This window comes from Vipera ursinii (assembly GCF_947247035.1).
Source record: "Vipera ursinii genome assembly, chromosome: 5".
NCBI lineage: Eukaryota > Metazoa > Chordata > Lepidosauria > Squamata > Viperidae > Vipera > Vipera ursinii.
Window position 1 is genome coordinate 47,775,120 of NC_139518.1, and position 21,228 is coordinate 47,796,347.

The window sequence follows — 21,228 nt, forward strand, 5'->3', positions numbered from 1 at the left end:
ATAAATAAATAAATAAATAAATAAATAAATAAATAAATAAATAAATAAATAATTCTAATGTCCAGTTAGAATCATTCTTACATCTCTGTGTGAAAAATCTCTAGTTAATCTGTGCTTTGACAAGTATTTGGGGATCACATTACCGGGTAGCTGGCTTTTTATAAATATTTTTGCTTTTAAGCCAAAATGATCTTATTAATTTAACGACCAGAATACACCCATCCATCTTGCTATCGAAGAAAAACATGTCCATAAATTAAAGCACATTTGTTTCAGCCTTTGGATTCTGTGAAGCATTTCCTGTTACCTTTAGAATGTGGCAATCTTCACGATAACAAAAAAACTGGCAAAGCATTATTTTGCTGCATTGAATGCTGTCAGTGATTCCTTGTTTTGCCTCCTTTGGATTACCCACCACGAGATGTTTCATAATCTCTACTGCAGGGGTCTTCAAACTTGGCCCTTTTATGACTGGTGGACTTCAACTCCCAGAATTCCTCAGCCAGGCACCCTGGCTGAAGAATTCTGGGAGTTGAAGTCCACCAATCATAAAAGGGCCAAGTTTGAAGACCCTTACTCTACTGCTTCCCCTGAGACCAATCCCCAAGACATTCTTTGCCATAGGTAACTCTGCAGATGAAACTAGATTAGAATAGGGTGAGTTTGCTGGTTTAGGTTCATTTCCTTTCTGTAATATATGTAAAATGCCCACAATAGGCAACCAGTTGAGATCCAGATGCTTTGTGTATCCTTTTCATAACATACTTCTGGCAGTTAGCATTATTTTCACTGAAGTGCCTGTCTAGCTGCTGTAGCAATGCTGCAATGACATATCATTTTATAAAGTGAGTGATACTAAACCATCTTCTGGTTAATCCTAGAATAAATGTGTAGACTGAATTAACAGTACAGCAATGAGCCTTGAACTCAAAAAATGAGAGAATGAATACTGGGTTAAAAATAATTTATCTTATAAATGTATGAGGTGCTAGAAAGTGCTTGAGCCTCTTGATGTTTTGCTCTCTCTCACTTGATCTTAGAAATTGTCTAATTTTGCTTAGAAGTCAGAGAATTGTGCACGGTTGCACAATCTACATCTAGGTTAGCTCATGGATGAAAGAGGGAAATGTGTACTTTTTGATGGGTATTTTTAGCACATTTGTGCCATTGTTAGTAACATGGTGCTGCAACTAAAGGCACAATGGGAGGCTAAATTCTGTTACTGAAACACTAGATGTTGTGTAGGGGCTGCTAAGAACTGTTCGTTATTTATGATGTACATTTCTTCCCCTTATTTTTTACTGTTTCATACATTGATATTTTATGGTTATTGTCATTTCTTAGCTGTAATTCCTCTAGGCTTGATCTTACCACTGTATTTACATTTCTGGCTGGTCAAAGATTGTAGTATTTCTAAATAACTTGTTTGTGAATTTGGAGGAATTGATGAACAATCACAATACAATTTTCAAGATTAGGAGTTAAACTGGTATTGCAAGGGAGAAAGTAACAATAAAGAATACCATACTTCATGCTTAAGCTTAGAGCTCTTAATTCCATACATCATTTTTTTCATGGTTTATCTGCACCTCTACAGAATGTTTTTTTTTTCCAAAAATAGTTGTACTTCTGCATAATGAGCTACAACTGCCGCCCTCACCACCACCAACCTTTTGGGCATCAGGGACTGGTTCTGTGAAGAGAGGTTTGTCCGTGGACCAGAGAGGATGTGGTTTCACTTGCTGCCTGCATCCCGCGTGTGCAGATGGGGCTTCGCTTGTTTGCACGGCCCGGTTTCTGGCGCGCCATGGACTGGTGCCGGCCTGTAGCCCAGGGGTTGGGGACCTCTGAGCTACAAGACAGCAGCTACACTCAAGGTCATAACTTGAAACTTAACTGCATCTCAGGCCAAGCTTTCCAATGCAGTTACTATATGTTCCTCATAAATGTTGCACAGAATTGTAGTTTTACACGAGATATAATACAGTATATCAAAGCTATAAAGTTCCAAGAATTGGATTCCAATTTTTATTATTGCTGATTGCTGACCATGCTTTAGTAAGAATTCAAAGGCTTCTCACACAATTTATTTCCATTTATTACTGCACTCCAAAATATACTTTTTGTAGGTTTGTTCTTAATGTTGCATTATATCTATGCATTCTCCCTCTTCTGGTAATGGTCTCCTAATAGTATTCCATACTGTTTATATAATCTCTGAAAAAGCACAAGTGGAATGTACACATTTCATAAACAATCTGCAATCCCAGTAGTGTACCATTACTCAGTGGTGTTGACAATTTATTCTATTTATTTGGAACTTGATTTACTTGTATATTTTGCAATTTTATTGTAAAGCAGTTTATTTCTGTTAGATAAATGTGTTTTTCCTGTAGAACTTTGTTTTAAGTGGCTCCTTCCCATTCCATGCATCATCTTTTGTTAATAAGAGTACAAGATGGTAATTTTCTAAAAGTAGCTTCCAGAGAGAATGGAAGGTTTCTTCCAAAGGAATGTGTGACTTCCGAAAGTCTTTGGTCAGGATTTGACTTTGTTGTTCATGAATGGTTACTTGCAGTCTTGTTAATGGTCAGAGTCACCAGCTAGAAAAGGAGAGAACATTATGCTGGTATTTGTTTTCAGGTAGAAGAAAAACATTCTTTTTTTTTTAAGTTGGATGAAATTAAGAAGTAGCTGGCCTTCCAAATTTTCCTTCCCTTCTGGTATAAGATTTTGGTGTCCAAATAGGCCCCTTGTTTCTATGTACTGAAGAAGCTGGTGTTTTTTTTCCCTGTGTTTATTTTTTATCTAGATAAAAATGGCTGCAGTATTCATCTAAAACTAAAGTTAAAGCTATCTAGTGAATATTAACCATATATTTCAGTTGTTTCTGTACATTTTAGGGGTGTTTTTTTTCCAAGACACCAAAAACAATTATTATTTCTCAACTTTAAACCAATCATCCCTCAATATTTGTAGGATTCCACACTCAAGTAAAGCAACCAAATATTAAATTATCTCAGAGGATAACAAAAGCAAAGAAGTCTTCCTATTGCCGAAGTCTTCTTTTTGTTCCATCTCATTCAGCTTCCCCCGCTCCCTCCTGCCAGAACATAAGGAAACTGAAATTCAGATTATGATTTTGACAGTTCAATAGGATTCTCTCTAATCAGCTTTTAAATACTCCCTACAATGTATTTTATTTTATTTTTCTATCTTCACAATGTCTTTGGGGCAAGTTAAATTGTGTTTGCATGTGAATGGCTCATGTGGTCTGGTGAACTCATCTAGCTAAATAGGGATTTAAATACACCTCACCCATACTATGTCCAGTACTCAGAGAGGCTTTAACAGAAGAGCTGCTGGCTGAATTTGTGCTGCAAAGTAGGAGCCCTTTAAAACAGATTTTGTTTCCTGGTTTCTCCTAAGAGAAAGTGGAAACTATACAATACAGTATGAACTTATTGAAGAAATAATACAAAATTACATGATATTTAGTGACAACTATTCATAATATTAAAATATATGTCTAATATGCCTAAAGTGCTTTTCAAATCCACTGCCATCTCTCCCCATGTGACTGAGGTGGCATGGTGATATGTCAATCAGTTATTCATTTCTGTACTAGTGGAATGAAACAGGAGGACCACAACAAATCACTGTGATGCAATAACCATTTTTGCTGCAGCTGTTTTTCAGGATAATCAGAATGCTTTAGACACTGATGCCTATGTTCAGATTTATTGAGAAATCTATAAGGTATATATTTAAGACCAGAACAAAAAATGGGCTATGTTTGCCACAATTGGATTCTTTTTTCTGTATCCCTGGTTTCCTCAAATCTGCTCTGGAGGATCTAAAGTATGTGATCCTACTGGCAACAAATGCCACCTTCTAGCATTCCCCCACTTTTTTGATCATCTTCCTTCCCATCAAAAATGTTAAGGACAAATTTGAGTGGAGTGCTGGAAATGCTTGCTACTATCGTAAAGAATATCTTTCATAAATAAAAGGTAGTAGTTGTACTGATTATACTTACTATCAGAGCAATTAAAAGCTCTTTTTTCCAAACTAAGACAAGATGACTGCAACATCATGGTGCAATTATTGATGGGGCAAGTAAATGCTGGTTCACAAGGCTGAAGTTCACAACACAGAACAGGAAATAACGGTGGGGAATGCAATTGGTTAAGTGGGTTGTTGGAATGCTAAGATCACCTTGATCTGTTGCCTAAGGGCAGCCTTTTCCAATTCTGATTGCATTGATAATAGGTAGCTCCTTATGCTGCAGTTATTCATCTCTATTCCAAGATTAAACTCTGGACAAAATCCAAATTACCCACCATTGCCATCAGGTTACAGTGGAATGCAATGCGGTATATTTAATGGGAGCTGAATTTCCCAGAATTGCTCTACAATTTCTGAAACACCTGTACTTTTCATAATGGTTACTTTCTCTGGACTAGATGTTATTCGCATCTTTAAACTTGCTTATAAAACTTTTGGTTAGCCAGTCTAACACTGATGACTTTACCTTTTGGCATATTTTCAGAAACACATGAAAGCTGCTTATGAATATAGATTTTTATTTGCAGATCTGTCAGAGCAGTACCAGCTTATCCTGCTGATTTGCAATTCAGTGTGTGTAGTAATGGAATATAACTACTATTAAATGATTCAAAATAAAAATTCCAATATTTTAAAATAGGGCCTCTTTTCTGTCTTCTATACACCAACGGCACAAAATGTTAAGAGAGATATCGTTACACTCCAGGAAACTGCTTTATCTATATGAAAAAGAAACCCAGGCAGCCTTGCACTAGAGAGTAACTATCAGGAAATGTGCTTTGATTTAACAGCCTGAACTAATTAATACGACAGCAAGCCAGGCCCTCAGAGCCTTTTACAAATATAATGAAGCTGACCTTCATTGAGTCTCATTCTTGGAATGGAGGTAAAAACAGTGTGTCCCAATAAGGACATCCTGTTGAAGGTGTTCTTTTTTGTAAAGGCCCTGGAACTATTTGCTGCTGTGTATTTCAACACTGTAGGAGTGAGCGGAGCGGCTGCTAGCAGGGAAAAAAAAAGAATCTCACTCTGACACAGAGCTAAAGTTTTAGCAATAATAAGGTAATGAAAAGAGGTGCGAATAAAACTTTCTTTTTTAAGATTGTAATTTTCTTTGTCTGGACTAGATGAGTATTTGTTTTCTTTGAGGTCATGCACGCATACAAAACAACCTCTTCTTTTCCTTGTCCCATAAAATTGAGCACAAAAAGCATAGATCTCCCCAGTAGAAATATTCAGGGCAAAGAATAAGTACATGGCATAAGAACCCATTTTAGAAGTTTCCAGAAGGTTCCAGCCAGCACATACCTCCATCAGAATGATAAAAGCTTTCAAATTTCAGCCACAGAAAACTACCTATCAGACATCCAAGAACAGATGGTATATCATTTCATAAATCATAAAGTATAAAAATGAGTAGAAGCTGGAAAGCAGTAGAGCAAAGGCAGAGGACGGCGCTTGACTGGATGAACTGAACCCTGAAAATACTCCCATTTTTACACCTACAGGATTGAGTGCAGAGAGAGATGACTCGCTCCCTAAAGGGTTAAAAAAAACTACAATTGCTGTGATAACTGCAGGTCATGGAAACCTTCCTGCTTGAGAGGCCATTTTAATGAAATGAACAAGTAGAGAAATTAAAAAAAACAACCCACAAGCCTTCCTTTTTACGTCTGTGTGTGGGGGATGCATTTGGGCTATCTATATGTGGTCTTAATTCAGCCAGCACATTCTTTGTATATTTGAAATAGGTCTGCAAGGAATAAGCTTGCTAAAGATAAAGGGCTCCTGATTCGTTTTTGTTTGCTTGCTTGTGTGTTATTCCCCACCTGGGGGGAATCAGTTCCTGCCAATTCCTGCTATAGCCACATCTAATGCAAGTATTTTCTATTCTTCCTCTTCTTCCTCTTCTTCTTCCTCATCATCATCCTCATCATGGCAATGTGTAATCTCTTGGGGTGTTTGAGGGAAGAGATTGGGTGGTTTAATCTCACTAACAGATCGGGTGAGCTGATGCCGTTTGTCGGAATCTTTGAAGTCCACTGAAGTGCGATTACGGGTAGCCAATGGGGATTCAGTCTCATTGATATCCATATGGGTGTGCTCCACTGTTGACTCATGTGGCATCTGCAAGGGAGAAGAGTATCTTTCCCTCAGTGATCTGAGAAGTTAGGTGACTCACTTGCCGCATTACATGCAGACACTAACATGGATTTTCATCTCCATATAAAACCACAAAGAAGCTTACAACAGCAAAAATAATGCATTAAAACAAACAAATACAGCAAAATTGTATCAAAATGCTTATGTTTCGCAAAACTAAAATATCTTTATCACAAAGCAGGGGACAATCTGCCTCTCTTGTGGAGGAATTAGTTACCCTAGAGCAGGGGTAGGCAAGCTTGGTTCTTTTATGACTCGTGGACTTAAACTCCCAGAATTCCTGACTCAGGAATTCTGGGAGTTGAAGTCCACGAGTCAAAAAAAGAGCCAAGCTTGCCTACCCCTGCCCTAGAGTGGTGAATATTTACTGACATAACAGAATTAAAGAGTTGTGAGTAACTCTTTATACAGGAAAGCCTGCAGTTTTCCCTTGTGGAGGGCTAACTGGTCCATTACCAACATTATTTACAAAGTATTTCCCCAAACACACTATTGGTCTTAAAAGCGATATGGATGTAGGTCTAATATATCTTGTGTAACTTCCTTGTTTAATATGAGTCAGTCAAATATAGGTGCATTCAGGTTCAAGTCAATGTGTCTTCATGAGGAACATTTGTCAGAACTTCTCCTTAAAAGTAGGATTTCAGACTGTTCCAAGCCTATCTTACCAGAGTTCTGAAACGAACGTTATCTCAGAAAAGAGGTCTCGTTGGTCTACCTTTATCATGTAGTAACTGATTAGCCTCGTTTTTCTTTTGCTGTATGCAATGCCAATGTCATCCTATCTGATACATTAGGCTACATCTCTTTTCTGTTGAGAATGCCTTGCTCCATACCTTGGAAGATTCAGAAAAATGCCTGGATCATTCTGTCTATCTGAATGAATGAAAATCTGTGTTTCAACTTACCAGCACGTGGGCGGCTCTGAAGAGATAACTGAAAGGATAATATAAGAGGTTGATGAAAGATGCAGCATAGAGATCTGCATACCGCATCACTTGACTAGCAAACAGCGTTTGTCGGGAACCACTTCGGAACAAACTTCCCATCATTCCGTAGCACATGTCCATGTCATGAGTCACTTTCTAAAATCGGAGAATGAAGTTAGTAAGCATTTGCCATGATCAGCAAGTCTTTCTACCGGTAGGAGAGAGAGCTCTAATTCCTACATAAGGGTTCCCCATTTATTTCAGGGGTTGATAATTCCATTTATTAAAAAGGATGTCTTTGGAAGTATAGAACTAATCTGTTCCTATTAGATTACAAAAAGGCTTTGTTCTTTTGAATCCTCTCATTCAGTTAGAAATCGAAAGCTTTTATAGATAATGGATGTTTTAGGAAATATTTACAAATAAACTGTTCCTTGTAATAGCAGACCATTAGGGGCTTTATGTTTATATAGCTTAAGAAGAATAAATTTTTAGAAGAATAAATAAAACGGGGTGGGAATCACTGAAGTTTAGAGAACACACAAAGAATGTTTATGGCCTAGAAACTTTTAATCTCCCCACAAATATTCTTGCCATTGCCTTCTACTTTCTTTAGCCATCATCCTGCTTGTTCAGTCTTTCTTTTTCTCTGATGCACAAACCATAATTTTACCAATATAACATACATTTTCCTGTTTTTAGTTCCTGTAGTTTTTCTACAATTATTCTTCACTGGTTTACACATAATGGGATGTGTGTGAAGTATAGAATCTTGCATGAGATTATGTATCATACAAAGCCAAAATCAATGTGTAAATGCAGCCACAACCTTCCAGCTTCCTCTTAATGCCTTTTTTCATTCATTTCATGGCCTACATCCTGTAGAACAGCCATTTATTGCTATTGCAGAATACTTCACTCTAGCATCATGCTGAAGAACTAGAAAAGGGAGGGTTTACTATGGGGGCAAAAAGAAAGCCGCCAAGACCAAATGGTGAGCATTACCTTAATACGCCTCTGGATGGAACTGATATCGGGACGTTCATTGCTGCTACTATCCAAATGCCTGTTGACATTTTAAAAAAAGTAAAGAAGCACATGAGAATGTTTTAAAAACTAACATGGACAAAACGAGACTTATTTAGGAAGGTGACTGGGACTCACACATAGCTCCATTTTCAGATTTTATGTTAAATCCACTGAAATGATGCAGCCACTGTAAAATGGTGAGGCTATAATGGCATTATGGAGAGGCTATAATGGCATTCTGAAAAGATGCAATATGTGGCTTATGCTGTGTGGATAAGAATTTTTTCTTACTTGTATAGTTCAGCCAAAAAGATGTCTAGACTCTGAAGTTCTTCAAAAAGGCCTAAGTGAGGGAGAAAGTAAAAGTCATTTCCAACTGGAAGACAACGAAGCAAATAGGCCTATCTATCAGGCAGCACTATTTTCACTAAAAGAACTAGAAATGCTAGGAGGCACAGATGCTTGCTTGCTTGCTTTATAGTGGCAATATGAAATCCTACTTGAAAACTTCCTGCAATTGTCACAGAAGATGTCTCCGTTTTTAAAAAAGGTACAGGTGAGTATACATAACAGTTTTTATTCTTCATTTCTAGTCTTTGAATGGCGGGAACAATTACAAGGCTAAAAAGAATAATCTGCTTGCAATCAGTCTTTTTAATGTTTTTGCAATGTTTACCAAGTGAAGATATCTAAGATAATTGGGTACCTCTCAGAATTATAGCTCCTATTTTTGGACTTCTCATTGTTCTATTATGTTAATGTTTTTATCGTTCCAATGTAAAAGAAATTGTCTTTATAGTGCATATTTCTTATTTAAATTGTTGCTAAAAGCCACCTTGTGCATTTTAATGGAAAAGCAGGGTATGTTTTGAATAAATAAAAACAAGAAACGTCAGCAGCATTAGTGACATTTTTATCAAAGGAAATAAATTCTCCCAAATCTCAATCCAAAACATATTAGGAAATAAATTAGTTTCCACAAGGCATCAGTATCACATTTCAGAATGATCCAAAGATGTTCCTCTTTCCTAGCGTATGGATACACCCAAATAAGTACAATGCAAATAATCAATAAGGCAAGTACTTTTTCATTTTTTCTATACCAAGTAAAATCTGAGGTTAGAATGTTAAACACTCACAGCTTTTGTCTGTCCAGACATGAAGTTCTTGTGCCAGTTCTGGAATCACTAAAAAAGTTCTCCAACCTTGGCGTTTTTTGGACTTCAAAATGTCTCCAAATATATGGTCACCTATATATAAGATGTCTTTGCCTTTGGCTCCCAGAAGATCGCATACTGTGTCAGAGGAGCCTGAGGAGAAGGATAGTAGCAATAATCATTTTTGCCTTTTACAAAAATCTAAGATGTCATGTGGAAAACTTCTTGCTTTTCATGCACTGTTCCTAACAATAGTTATGACTGGAAGAAGTCAGGCACATTTATATGTAACTCTTGCCTGCTCTGCTTTGCTGATTGGAACATTTTCATTTTCAGGTCCAGTTGTTCCAAGTGACAAGTTCAAGGTGATTGGGCCCTCTCTCTCTCTCTCTCTCTCTCTCTCTCTCTCTCTCTCTCAACACACACACACACACACACACACACACACACACACACACACACACACACAGAGAGTTTTAAAATACAGAAAAGCACTTAATGCACAGGCTGCGTGCAATGCATGACACATGTATTTTACTCTAGAATATACAAAAACTGAAAAATACAAAAAAATCTGTTTTAGAATGGCTGGTCGTTGGGGCTCTCTCTCAGGCATTCCTTAACAGAAGACATCAAAAGGGATACACACGAGTGAGGGAGACACAAGCTGCTGCCTCTTCTTGTCCACTTACAGCCACAGATTAGGGAAGCTGGCAGCTATATTCCTGCTATATCTGAAAAGCCATGGTTTATCTGTCCCTACCCTAAAGACAACCTAACATGAATTGGGAAAACAGCTATGGCCAGCAGCTTATGCTGGGTAAACCTCTGCTTCTATCAAGAGAGAATACTCTTCCTCTATAGAAGATAAGACCCAGTTTCAAACTCTAAGTGAAGCTGACTAAAAGCAAAATCCCTCTTTCTGTGCTTAATAAAATAAACAGCCTCGTGTCTATTTTACCTCCAGAGTAGACAATACCATGCTGCAAAGGACCTGTGTAGGTTCCAATTTTCAACTTGCCAGTAACCTGTAAAGAAGAAAGTCGTTTTCATGAACAACATCCATTTTCCACTTGGAGGGGTGAGGGAAGGATAGGTCAGAGCTCAATGGAAAATGTACTTGTTACATCTATCCTATACGGTACATGGTGCTTGTTTCCTCAAAGACTACCATGCCTTGATTGCTAAAATGCACCCATTAGAATAGATGACTTCAGTGTTAAGGGTTTTAGATACAGTATCTCTTTGCTGGCATCTAGTGGAGCCCTTGCCAAGTTGAGGTGTAATTTAGCATACTTTGCTTAGTGCAAATGATAATAGGCACTATGACGTAATGGCTCAAAGCAGAAAGTGAGAAGATCTTCACAAACAGCAGTGCAAAATTACAACTGTGAAATTTACCTATATATTATCAGCACTCTTTGACTATCTCCTACTCTTGCCTCAGCCTTATTTAAAAACAATTAAATCACCTCTGCAACAGCGAGTATTCCATAAACTAAAAATGACTCCAGGAAAACACTAGCGAGAATAGCACAAACCTATACTGCCAAATGGTATAGTACAAATGGGTGATCACAACCAATTCCTCCTACGCCAAATTACTTCCTGCACAGATTTGGCTTTGACATGTACTGTGACAAATGAGGTAGTTGCAACTGCAGTGGAACTGATTTCAATAAAATAAGGATTCCTAAACTGTAATAGCAGAAAGACAGCACAGCCTACTACAAGAATACTTAAGATCTATTTGAAAAGTATGCTGTGTTTTCTTAGTCAAACCAACTGACCCCAAATTTGTTATAAATACAATTGTGGGGTTATTTTTTTTAAAAAAAACATTGTTTTTGCTACCTTTGAGTCAGTTTTGACTCCTGTGATGCTTCAACTAATCCCTGCATTTTTTCTAGCAAGATTTCAATAGTGACTTGCTATTGTCTGTTTCTGTGGGCTGAGAAAACATGACTGGCCCAAGGTCACCCAGCAGGTTTCATGATAAGACAGAACTAGAACTCGTGGTGTCCTGGTTTTTAGCCTGAAGCCTTAATCACTAACCTAAAACCGGATGTTATAAATACTGTTAAGGGCAAATATGCAATTATTTTTAAAAGGGGAGAAATTATACTATGAGGTCCACACCCGTATTCTGCTTAGTAAAATAGGAATATTGTCTCTTCTTCCAGATGGGTCTTAGCCATGTATTCCATGTAGACTTACTGTGTCCACCTGCCTCAGGACTGTGCCTTCTCCAAAAAAAAGAGGCTTGCGTGCATCCACAAGGATGAGATCAAAATAAGACTGCCACAGTCGATGAGAGCTGCCTGGCTACATTTAAAAGAAAATCAATCAAAAGCATATCTTATTTAAAGTTTAAGTAAACAAATATTAATAATTCGTATAGGTATTGGCTAATGCTAGTTCTGCAGAGTACACTAACTGTACTCTGTAGTACACCTAGTCTGATAATGCAACTATTACCATTGTTTAATTACAGTGCTTGACAACATACTAAGAAAAGATCATCTAGAGAATTCATGTTTCCTATGTTTCCCAGTGATTAGTTAATTCAGATACATGATAACATCAGAAATATAAATCCTAAGAACAAGTGTTCTTTTTTAAAAAAAATTCCATTTATATCCCGCCCTTCTCCGAAGACTCAGGGCGGCTTACAAGCTTAGCCTAAGGCTCTGATATCTTATATATTCAACATATAATTGGCACTATTAATTGTGTATCTGTTAATCTAAGATATGCAATTACTCCTGTTATCTAAGCTGTTTCTACAATAGAAATGCAAATAAGTAAACAACTATCATTAAGAGGAAGTGCTGCTGATTAAAACACAGCTAAGTAATTCAGCAGCAGTTACTATTATTTAACTTCAAAAAACTGCCTTATTTGGCCTATGAAAATGCATCAGACGTAATTTCCACCTGGCCCATAACAACAAATCTAGGGCAACTAACACAATGCTTTTTCAATCTGAATTTTACAAATACATAAATAGCTGCCATATATTTCCAGTACCAAAATTGAATTCTATTCCTGAATTACTCAAGAATAGATAATAAATACTGTCCAACAATAGAATAACGTATCTCTTTGCACCTACCTTTGGTCCATGTGGAAAATCAAACAGATATGTCATAATTTTCTGAAAGATAGATAAGAAACAAAATGTAACACATAGTTTAAGTACTGAAAGTAGAGCGAGTATTTCCCATTCACTGATTTTTTGAATGAAACAACACTTAAATCAGGTCAGTTTCAGCAAAAAATTATAACTTCAAATATGCATGCTGTCTTACCTTACATAAGTAAGATAAAATTTTAAAAACTGGACACTAGAGGGAACTAAAATATCGCCTACCTGGCCATAGGGCATAACAGAAAAATAGAAGAAGTTGCTGATAAACCAAAGCAAAGAAATGGAAGTAAAGAAAAGGGTAGGGTACAAAAAGTACAGCAGTGTATTTTCTCATCTTCTGAACAAGTTATTGTTGTTAGTTGCAAAGTCGTGTCCGACCCATCACGACCCCATGGACAATGTTCCTCCAGGCCTTCCTGTCCTCTACCATCTTCTGGAGTCCATCTAGGCTCACGCCTACTGCTTCAGTGACTCCATCCAGCCACCTCATTCTCTGTCGTCCCTTTCTTCTATTGCCCTCGATCTTTCCCAGCATTAGGCTCTTCTCCAGTGAGTCCTTCCTTCTCATTAGGTGGCCAAAGTATTTGAGTTTTAGCTTCAGGATCTGGCCTTCTAAAGAGCAGTCAGGGTTGATCTCCTCTAGGACTGACCGGTTTGATCGCCTTGCAGTCCAAGGGACTCGCAGGAGTCTTCTCCAGCACCATAGTTCAAAGGCCTCAATTCTTTGGCGCTCAGCCTTTCTTATGGTCCAACTTTCACTGCCATACATTGCAACTGGGAAGACCATAGCCTTGACTATACGCACTTTTGTTGACAGGGTGATCTCTCTGCTTCCTTTTACTGTGCTGTCTAGATTTACCATGGCTTTCCTCCCAAGGAGCAAGCGTCTTTTAATTTCTTGGCTACAGTCCCCATCTGCGGTGATCTTGGAGCCCAGGAAAATAAAATCTGTCACTACCTCCATTCCTTCTCCATCTATTTGCCAGGAATTGAGAGGGCCAAATGCCATGATCTTGGTTTTCTTAATGTTTAGTTTCAACCCAACTTTTGCACTCTCCTTCTTCACCCGCAACAAGAGGCTCTTTAGTCCTTCTTCACTTTCTGCCATTAGAGTGGTATCATCTGCATATCTAAGGTTGTTGATATTTCTTCCTGCAATCTTAATTCCAACTTTTGATTCATCTAGCCCTGCCTTTCTCATGATGTGTCTGAACAAGTACAGGAAGTTAAACCACTATGGATGCCAGAAAGCAACTTTACCTGTAATCAGAGAATTATTTATCTGTCTGCAAAGAGAACCCCAGAACTGAAAAATTTCACATTTCTCTTGATTTTCCAAGCCTGATATTCATTTAACGTGGAATTAAATTCAGTCTCTAACATTGGTCTCTAACATATATTCTTTGGACTGAAGTATAAATATTCAGTCTCAATGGATGAGAGTGGATATTGCATTCAAACCTAAAAGATTTCTTGGGCAAAGCTGAAATATACGGTAATTCCCAGAAGAAAATTGACCATTTGAACATGTCTCACCATGACATCTTAAACGTTACTGAATTTAATAGAAAAGAATCCTTGCATTTTGTACTAAATATATTAGAGAAACTTTTAGAAAGTACTTATATGCACCTCTAATCCCTGCAAACTAAGTTTTAGACCAGTAATCAGACCTGGTGAAGAGTGCAAGATTTAAAATTCATAATTTGGATTTGATTTTTTTTGCATTTAAAACATCCTTTTATTATCAAATGAAAGATAGATAACCTGCTGGAACACTTCATAAAATTTTACTTACTTCAGTATATTTATAATCGCTATTTGTGGCAAGAAACACCTTTCCCACCTCATTCATGCGACTCAGCAGCAGTGGAAGCTTTCCCTAAAATGACAAACATTGACATAAAACTAATTCTCAAACATTTAAGTTGAAATTTATTTTGGGGTACTTCACATGACCTAGCTGAAATAGCACCATGCACCCTTCTGTTCTGAATAATGCCAAATACATATTTCAATCTGCTTAAAATATCCTCTAAAATGTTACACATCCTAACTATGCAGTACTGAATCTCATGCCACGTTCTGAGCGTATAATATAGTTGATTCAATATGACAGCATATAAAGGGCAGCTTTGGCTGGTGCATTCTTACTCATGTTAAATTCCGGACAAGAGGATAGTTACAGTTAAAAGTTGGATTTTGTAGAATGGAGCAACTTCTCATAAATCATTTAATAATATGTGAAAAAATGACATTTCAATGTATTATGGAAACAGCTGCCAAACAGATTTTATAGGAAGAAACAGAGTCAGTGTTGTCATGAATGGGGATGCACTGAATACCTCCCCTTTGGATGAAGAGAAGCCCAACAGAACAGACACACCTTTGTGGAATTATCAAGTTCAGAGAGTGGAGGATGTCAGGCCAGATCCTGAGCCCCAAATGCTACTGCCACCACTGAATTCAACACCTAAGGCTGGACTGATATCTTGGAAAGTTTCCTGCGTCTTCGTTGTGATGTCTCTCTTGCTACTTTCCTGACATTTTTGGTAGCAGGAGAGAACAAAAGTTTCTTTAACAATAGAAATAATTTAAGTTCCATTTCTTCTTTTTCCCCTTAGTAAATGTCTGGGCAGGGCTAACCTTGGAGCCAGTGCATTGGTATGGATGCTACTGGGCTATGGCCATCTCTTGTGTCTGTTTTAGTTGAAAATTAGGCTTTTCAGATTGTCACTTCACCCATATTTTTTCTGGTGCTATTCCACCGTGCAGAGGTCACTTTCTCTACCATTCTCTATAAAGAAGGCAAAGTTCTACTATTCTGCATACCTTCCCAATGCACGTTTGTATTTCATTCTCAATTGTTGGTTGAAAATGATGCTTCATTCTTGAGAAAATCATGTAAACATCAAGTTTGTTTAGACGTGTTTATTATGGTGCCTATGTATCTGATCTGTATAACAACAACAATTTAACAATCCAAACAGAGCAGTGGCCTGCTTTTGATACTATTCTCTCTTTTTCCATCATAAATGGTTAACTTGCTCCATTTGCACTCCATTGAGATGGACAGAGGACTGTGGCTTATCAGTTGTCAAAACCTTTCTTTTGTCAGCATTGCTTTTCAGGCCATATCAGTTGGCAGTTTTTATGAAGTTATACAAAATGTCTATGGCCTCTGCAATTATGGCACTGTCATCAGTACATCATTATTTAGGTAATGGGTTTCATCATACAACCATCGCTTAGTGACTCACAACCATCGCTTAGTGACCCTAAGAAATAATTGGCCTCCCAGGAGGGGGGCGCTATTTATGATCTAGATTTGAAGTTCCAACAGTCACTCATCCCGTTTTCACGTGATCAAATTTCAAGCACTGGGCAACCAAGTTGCATTTGCAGCTGTTTGCAGGGCCTTGCAGTCACATGACTGTGTTCTATGGTGTTTCTCCCCCCAGAAAACAGCATTTACTTCCAATTTTTGGCAACGCCGCATCCATAGTGAAGCACTGGTTCAATTAATGATTGCAGTATTCATGTAGCAATCAGGACAGCCATTTTACAACCACTGTATTCACTTAATGACTGCCACAAAAAAGGTGACTGACCCATTTTTATGATCGTGATGGGCAGGCTCCATTATAGCCATAAGTTGAAGACCACCTGTACTACATCAAACATTTTTTAAATACTAATTCAAATTGGGAATTCTGAAAAATCCATTTTGGATGTGCACACAGCCAGTGCATTTGCTATAAGTTACCTGTGGTAAGCATTTCCCTTTGGGGAGTATGTGTTCAGTTTTCTGTGCTATCCATAAAGCTGATTAGTACACACTGTTGAAAGCTGCTTGAAAAAATCAATGAATACAATGGGCATTCATAGGCTACAGTGATTTTTTTTTCTTCCAACCATTGTCTGATGGTGAAATCTGATCCCAGCATCAGTGTGCTATTCTCTAGTTGTTCCTGCTATTTCTAGAATTGGGGTTGGATGATTTCAAAAAGGGATTATTATCACTAATTTTCATTTAATGGGAACTTCTCTGAGTTACGCGAATCTGTCTTTTCACTTAGTGGTCTGAGAACGGCAAAGAGTGTGTGGTGCTTGTGTTTGTGTGCTGCTTCTTCCAGTTCCAGAGCCAGGGTGTTCCAGCCTCTTGCTCTGCCTTTAGCTGATGGCAAACTTCAGATCTGAGCCGCCTGTATGGTGTATTGTCTGCCAACTTGACCTATGTCGGTGTACCAATTCTAGGCATTCATCCAAGTTTCATACTTGGGTTTGGTGTCAAATAGTCAGGCCCATGCTTTTGGCATGTGTGTAGAGAGTTTCAGAGACTTGTTTTTCTTCCATGTCCACATCATCAGACAATGTCAGGATAGAAAGCCAGTTTGCTAATGTTGTTTAAAATTCTTTTTAAACCCAGTTCAGCCAGTTTTGACCAGTACTGCTTTGCTAATGAATCATCTGTCATTTTACATGTTGGAGCTTAATTTGAATTTTTGCCCAGAGTAAATAATGGTGAAAGCCACAATTATTACCTTGCATCACATGTCCATCTTTGAAAGATAAGAAATGAATGCTTCCAGTTAATTAATATTAATTCCATTTAATAAGAGATAAAGGAAATATTACACTATCTCCATCAATAAAGACAACATTTATTGGAGCAATTATGTCATCAGAAGTTTCCAGATAAAATTATTCTGGTTTGGTTCTGTTTTCTATCCATTATTTTAAGTGACTGAGTAGTAAGACCAATTAAGAATTAGCAAAATAAATCACCATCTTCTTTCTTAAAACAAGTTTTTGAATACTTACATCTTTCACCACATACTTCTGTAGATTCTCAACTGTCTTCTCCTTAAGTGAGCCCTAAAACAACAGGAAAAAAAATCTTTACAGCAGCAGAAGCGATGAACCAATAGGTATCTTGGGTTTCATATTAATATAATCTTCCATGCTGGCATCATGTTGTTCAAGTAACACTAAAGACAGAAAGTTCTTTGCAGAGTTTCATATGTCAAGAGATTAGTCCTGATGATTTCATTGTACAATTCTAAGGCTCATTTATGACATAAGAATGAAATATGAGTCAAAGTGCCATTCAAATGATAGAACGAAATAACCTCTGTTCTAAAACTAAATAGCTACAGGGTGGAGCTATCCTCAGCTCTGGATGACAGGCCACTAAGGAACTATATATGAAATGCAGAATAGGGTAGAGAGAAAATGAATATAAAGAGTGCCAGAGGACTAGCAGCTGTTTCTATGATGGGTTACAGCTACTAATCTCATGAGACAAGGAAGAAACAGAAGGACTAAATTAAAAGGAGAATGCAGGAAGAGTAAAAAGTAATTCATTCTGTATCACATGTTGTCCAATTATCTTGCTGGAATACTACTAGTGTTTAGTAATTATTCATCAGGGAAGAAAAAAATTAAAATTATTGAAATGATACCATAATTCAAAACTTGGAAACAGTGTTTGAATTAAAGAGATAATCTAAATGTCCCCAAGATGCAGGTTACCTTATAATGAACCCAGTCCACAGCATCTCTCACATCCTGGAACATACTTGTGAAGGACATGAAAAGATCTCCTTCTTTAAATCCTGTTTCACAGCTGAGAGAGAAATGGAATAAAAATGTAGAAAATTGCATGAGGCTTGAAAAATGTTATGTAATTAAAAATGACATTAGCATCCTTAGGTACAAACTGAAAACACAGTTTCCCATCTCTTCCCCGTAGGATTTTGTTTACTTATGAATAGGTATTATGCATTATCCACCTATTCAATTACTATCTTCACCAATTCAAAGTGAATTATTTTGTCCAGTGAATGAGGAAACCCTGTTATCTTGCTGAAAGTTAAACCACAATATTTTGTTTAAATGATCCTTTAAATATTTTCATTTACTCTGAAATAACTTCACTATGCTGTATTTTTATACACTTGCATTGGAAAAGCTGGCTACAACATGGTCTCGTTGATTTCATATAGCTAAGACAATACTCACCTTGAATATCTGTCACAGTTAGTAAAGAAATCAATCAGACAAGCCAACAGATATGTCTCTGCAAGAAAGCAAAACCAAGACAAGACCAGATCTTAAAATGAACGATTAGTCAAATAGACATACATGTAATTAAGCTAAACCCAGAAGATATTCATAAAAGTGTTCCTTTAAAATTAATAGCAATGTACCTACTGATCTGGGCTATGTAATTCCCCCTCTCAATTCTCACCTGGTAAGTTGAACAGTGTGTTTAAAATGTAAAACCTGTCAGTATCATCTCTCTGAATGAATTTATTAGGATACTGTTCTCGTATTTCTGGCCTGAGGAATATAAAGGACAAAAGAATATGGTAGTTAATGATGTCAAATCAAAGCAATTTCCTCTATTGTATATTGTAAGGTTCAATTAAGAGTCAATAAGACCTATGAGAAAGCCAAGCTATCTCTTAAAAGTTCCAAGAAAACACGGATCCCTGAGAAGATGATATGATTTCTTGAAGGTGACATCTAATCTTTTATCCATGTACCAGTGGCGTAGCGTGGGGGGTGCAGGGGGGGCCGGCGGCACCGGGTGCAACATCTGGGGGGGCGTGCTCGCACTGAGCTGCTCAGGGAGCCCCAAGGGCTGCACAGAGCCGGCTTGGCTCCGCTCTCGAGCTGCTCTTTCTTGCAAAGCGAAATGAGTCCGCAGGTGAGATGGGCGGCCACATAAACTGAATAAAATAAATAGAAGCGCCCAACTCTCCGCCCAGGCTCAGGCCAACCGCAAGCGCCCCGCAGGCGCCCCGGCAGGTTTGGCCGAGCAAAGACGGAGCCGCCGGCCGCCCTAGCTTCATGCGCATGCCTGGCTTTATTTAGGGGGGCTCACGTGCGAGCTTGAATGCAGCGGCTCTTGCAGGTCGGAGCCCCGCCCAGCCGCCCTCGAGAGGGACCCGGAAGCATCCCGCATGCGCGCGACTCTTCTTGGAAAGTCTACGCCACTGCAGGGTGCGTCTTTTCGGCGGTGCCGTGACGTCACTTGCCTTGCCCCAGGTGCTGACAACCCACGCTACGCCACTGCCATGTACTCCTTTGTTATACAAAGTATAAACTGGATTTTTTTGAAACCATACTTATTGATTACAAGATCACAAAAATATATTGGTTTACCAATCTATCTGTAGGAAAAAAACCAAGAATAAAATAATGTTAAAGTGAGATAATTTCTGATAGAAGCCAACAAACCTGAAAGTCACTTAAGAGACTGTGCCATGTGCAAAAGAATATATCCCAGCTGTTCATAAGGACTGCAGACAATCTTAAGAGATCACCAATATTTGCATCACTTACCCTCTCATAAAGTTAAAGCCATGTGCACACACTAGGATGTTCCCATAGGCATCAACTTTTAACAGGTTTCCATAAAGAGAATCAAATACCAGGCCTCTATTAAAAAAAAAAAGAAATGCAAGTGTGCATGTCAGCATTTCATAATGAGCAATGATGAACAGCAAGACTTTGAAAGATAGTCTGTTGTAATGGCATACCTGAGCCAGTTCTATCACGTTCTGTCCAAATTAGAATCTGACCCTAAGGAGGACACTGATGATAGAGTCCCATTGAACTTTTGTTTAGCTGCAGAGGAAAAAATAGTCTGCATTGCCTGGTTTAAATGTACAATTAATCTATTTGCTTATAATTAGTTCATTTATCTTAACAGCAAGGTACTTTGCCAGAACAATTTTGGTAGCATTTACTTCTGAGAATTTCACTACCGTTTGCTAGTCTTAACCCAAAACTGTGTTTAACATTTTTATTAGTTTTAACAAGCCAGCTTGAGAACTAGTTCTTTAAACTTTATTTTTATTTGAAGCTAACCATAACTACTATTAAACAAAATTTGCCACACCCTATGCTAATGTCTGGCCATCCAGAAGAATAGGAGTGACCATGTCAGCCAACGTTTACTGAGGTTTTTCTACAACTTCCTAAAGCATGCTTAAATATGATGTGCATATGGATGCAGTACACATTTAAGTGTTATATAACACTAAAATCTTCAATGAAATATTAGATGCTAGCAGATTACCAGGAGGGATCTGATTAGAACAAGTTATAAAGTTAAAGTACCCATAACTATGAACGTTTTATGTTTCAGTGTAACAGTGTCCTACTTACATAGAAAGACAAAATATTGAATTTAGACAATCAATGAGGTATACAGTTGAAGAATGTATAATGCTTCCTCTGTTGATAATTATCTCCCCCCACCCATTTATCTCTCTGTTGAATTCTGCTATCGAAGTAGTCTCAACTGGCTGAACAACGCTTGAAAAAGAGGGTAGATATCTGAAAAAAATAAACTGCTATATTGGGTGTGGCTATAAATTTAGACTTCAGATTGCCTATTCTTTTTTCTCTGGCTTCATTGCCAATTCATTTACTGTGCTCTGTGGGCTTTTTTCCCTCCCATTAATGTGTCATGGTTTTTCCTTACCCATGATGTGACATTATCCTATAGTGCATTTTTCAGACCCAGCTCTACATCAATAGTTGCTGTAGAAAGATAGGCATAGAATGTTCAAGGTATATAAGAGTTTAATTTTTATGTCAAGTCAACAATACTGAGAGAAAGATGAGAATGTGATTCAAGAAAGTAGAGTGGAGCTTATTTTCTGCAATGTGTAGTTTGTCCCCAGGTCTGAGAGAATGAGTTAATAATCAGACC

The 21,228-nt window shown here is 37.8% G+C and overlaps 1 protein-coding gene across 3 annotated transcripts; it reads right to left on the minus strand.

Moving 5' to 3' along the window:
- Nucleotides 1-560: 560 nt before the first annotated feature.
- NT5C2 (5'-nucleotidase, cytosolic II) lies at nucleotides 561-21,050 on the minus strand. 3 transcript variants are annotated; one of them, XM_083363457.1, is made up of 17 exons: nucleotides 20,998-21,050; nucleotides 20,048-20,135; nucleotides 19,851-19,946; nucleotides 18,751-18,842; nucleotides 18,522-18,579; nucleotides 18,033-18,126; nucleotides 17,322-17,375; nucleotides 14,296-14,379; nucleotides 12,462-12,503; nucleotides 11,564-11,671; nucleotides 10,308-10,374; nucleotides 9,329-9,499; nucleotides 8,481-8,532; nucleotides 8,166-8,226; nucleotides 7,140-7,316; nucleotides 6,067-6,195; nucleotides 561-2,603 (listed from the first exon to the last, which is right to left on the minus strand). In XM_083363457.1, the coding sequence occupies exons 3-17, from the start codon at nucleotides 19,856-19,858 to the stop codon at nucleotides 2,559-2,561; spliced, it is 1,242 nt and encodes a 413-aa protein (XP_083219583.1). In that variant the 5' UTR covers nucleotides 19,859-19,946; nucleotides 20,048-20,135; nucleotides 20,998-21,050; the 3' UTR covers nucleotides 561-2,558. The 3 variants fall into 3 exon arrangements, 2 of the variants coding, with proteins under 2 accessions (XP_083219583.1, XP_083219582.1); XR_014492616.1 differs by having other exon boundaries at nucleotides 562-2,603; nucleotides 5,898-6,195; nucleotides 20,998-21,046; XM_083363456.1 differs by lacking the exon at nucleotides 561-2,603 and having other exon boundaries at nucleotides 5,644-6,195; nucleotides 20,998-21,046.
- Nucleotides 21,051-21,228: the final 178 nt, after the last annotated feature.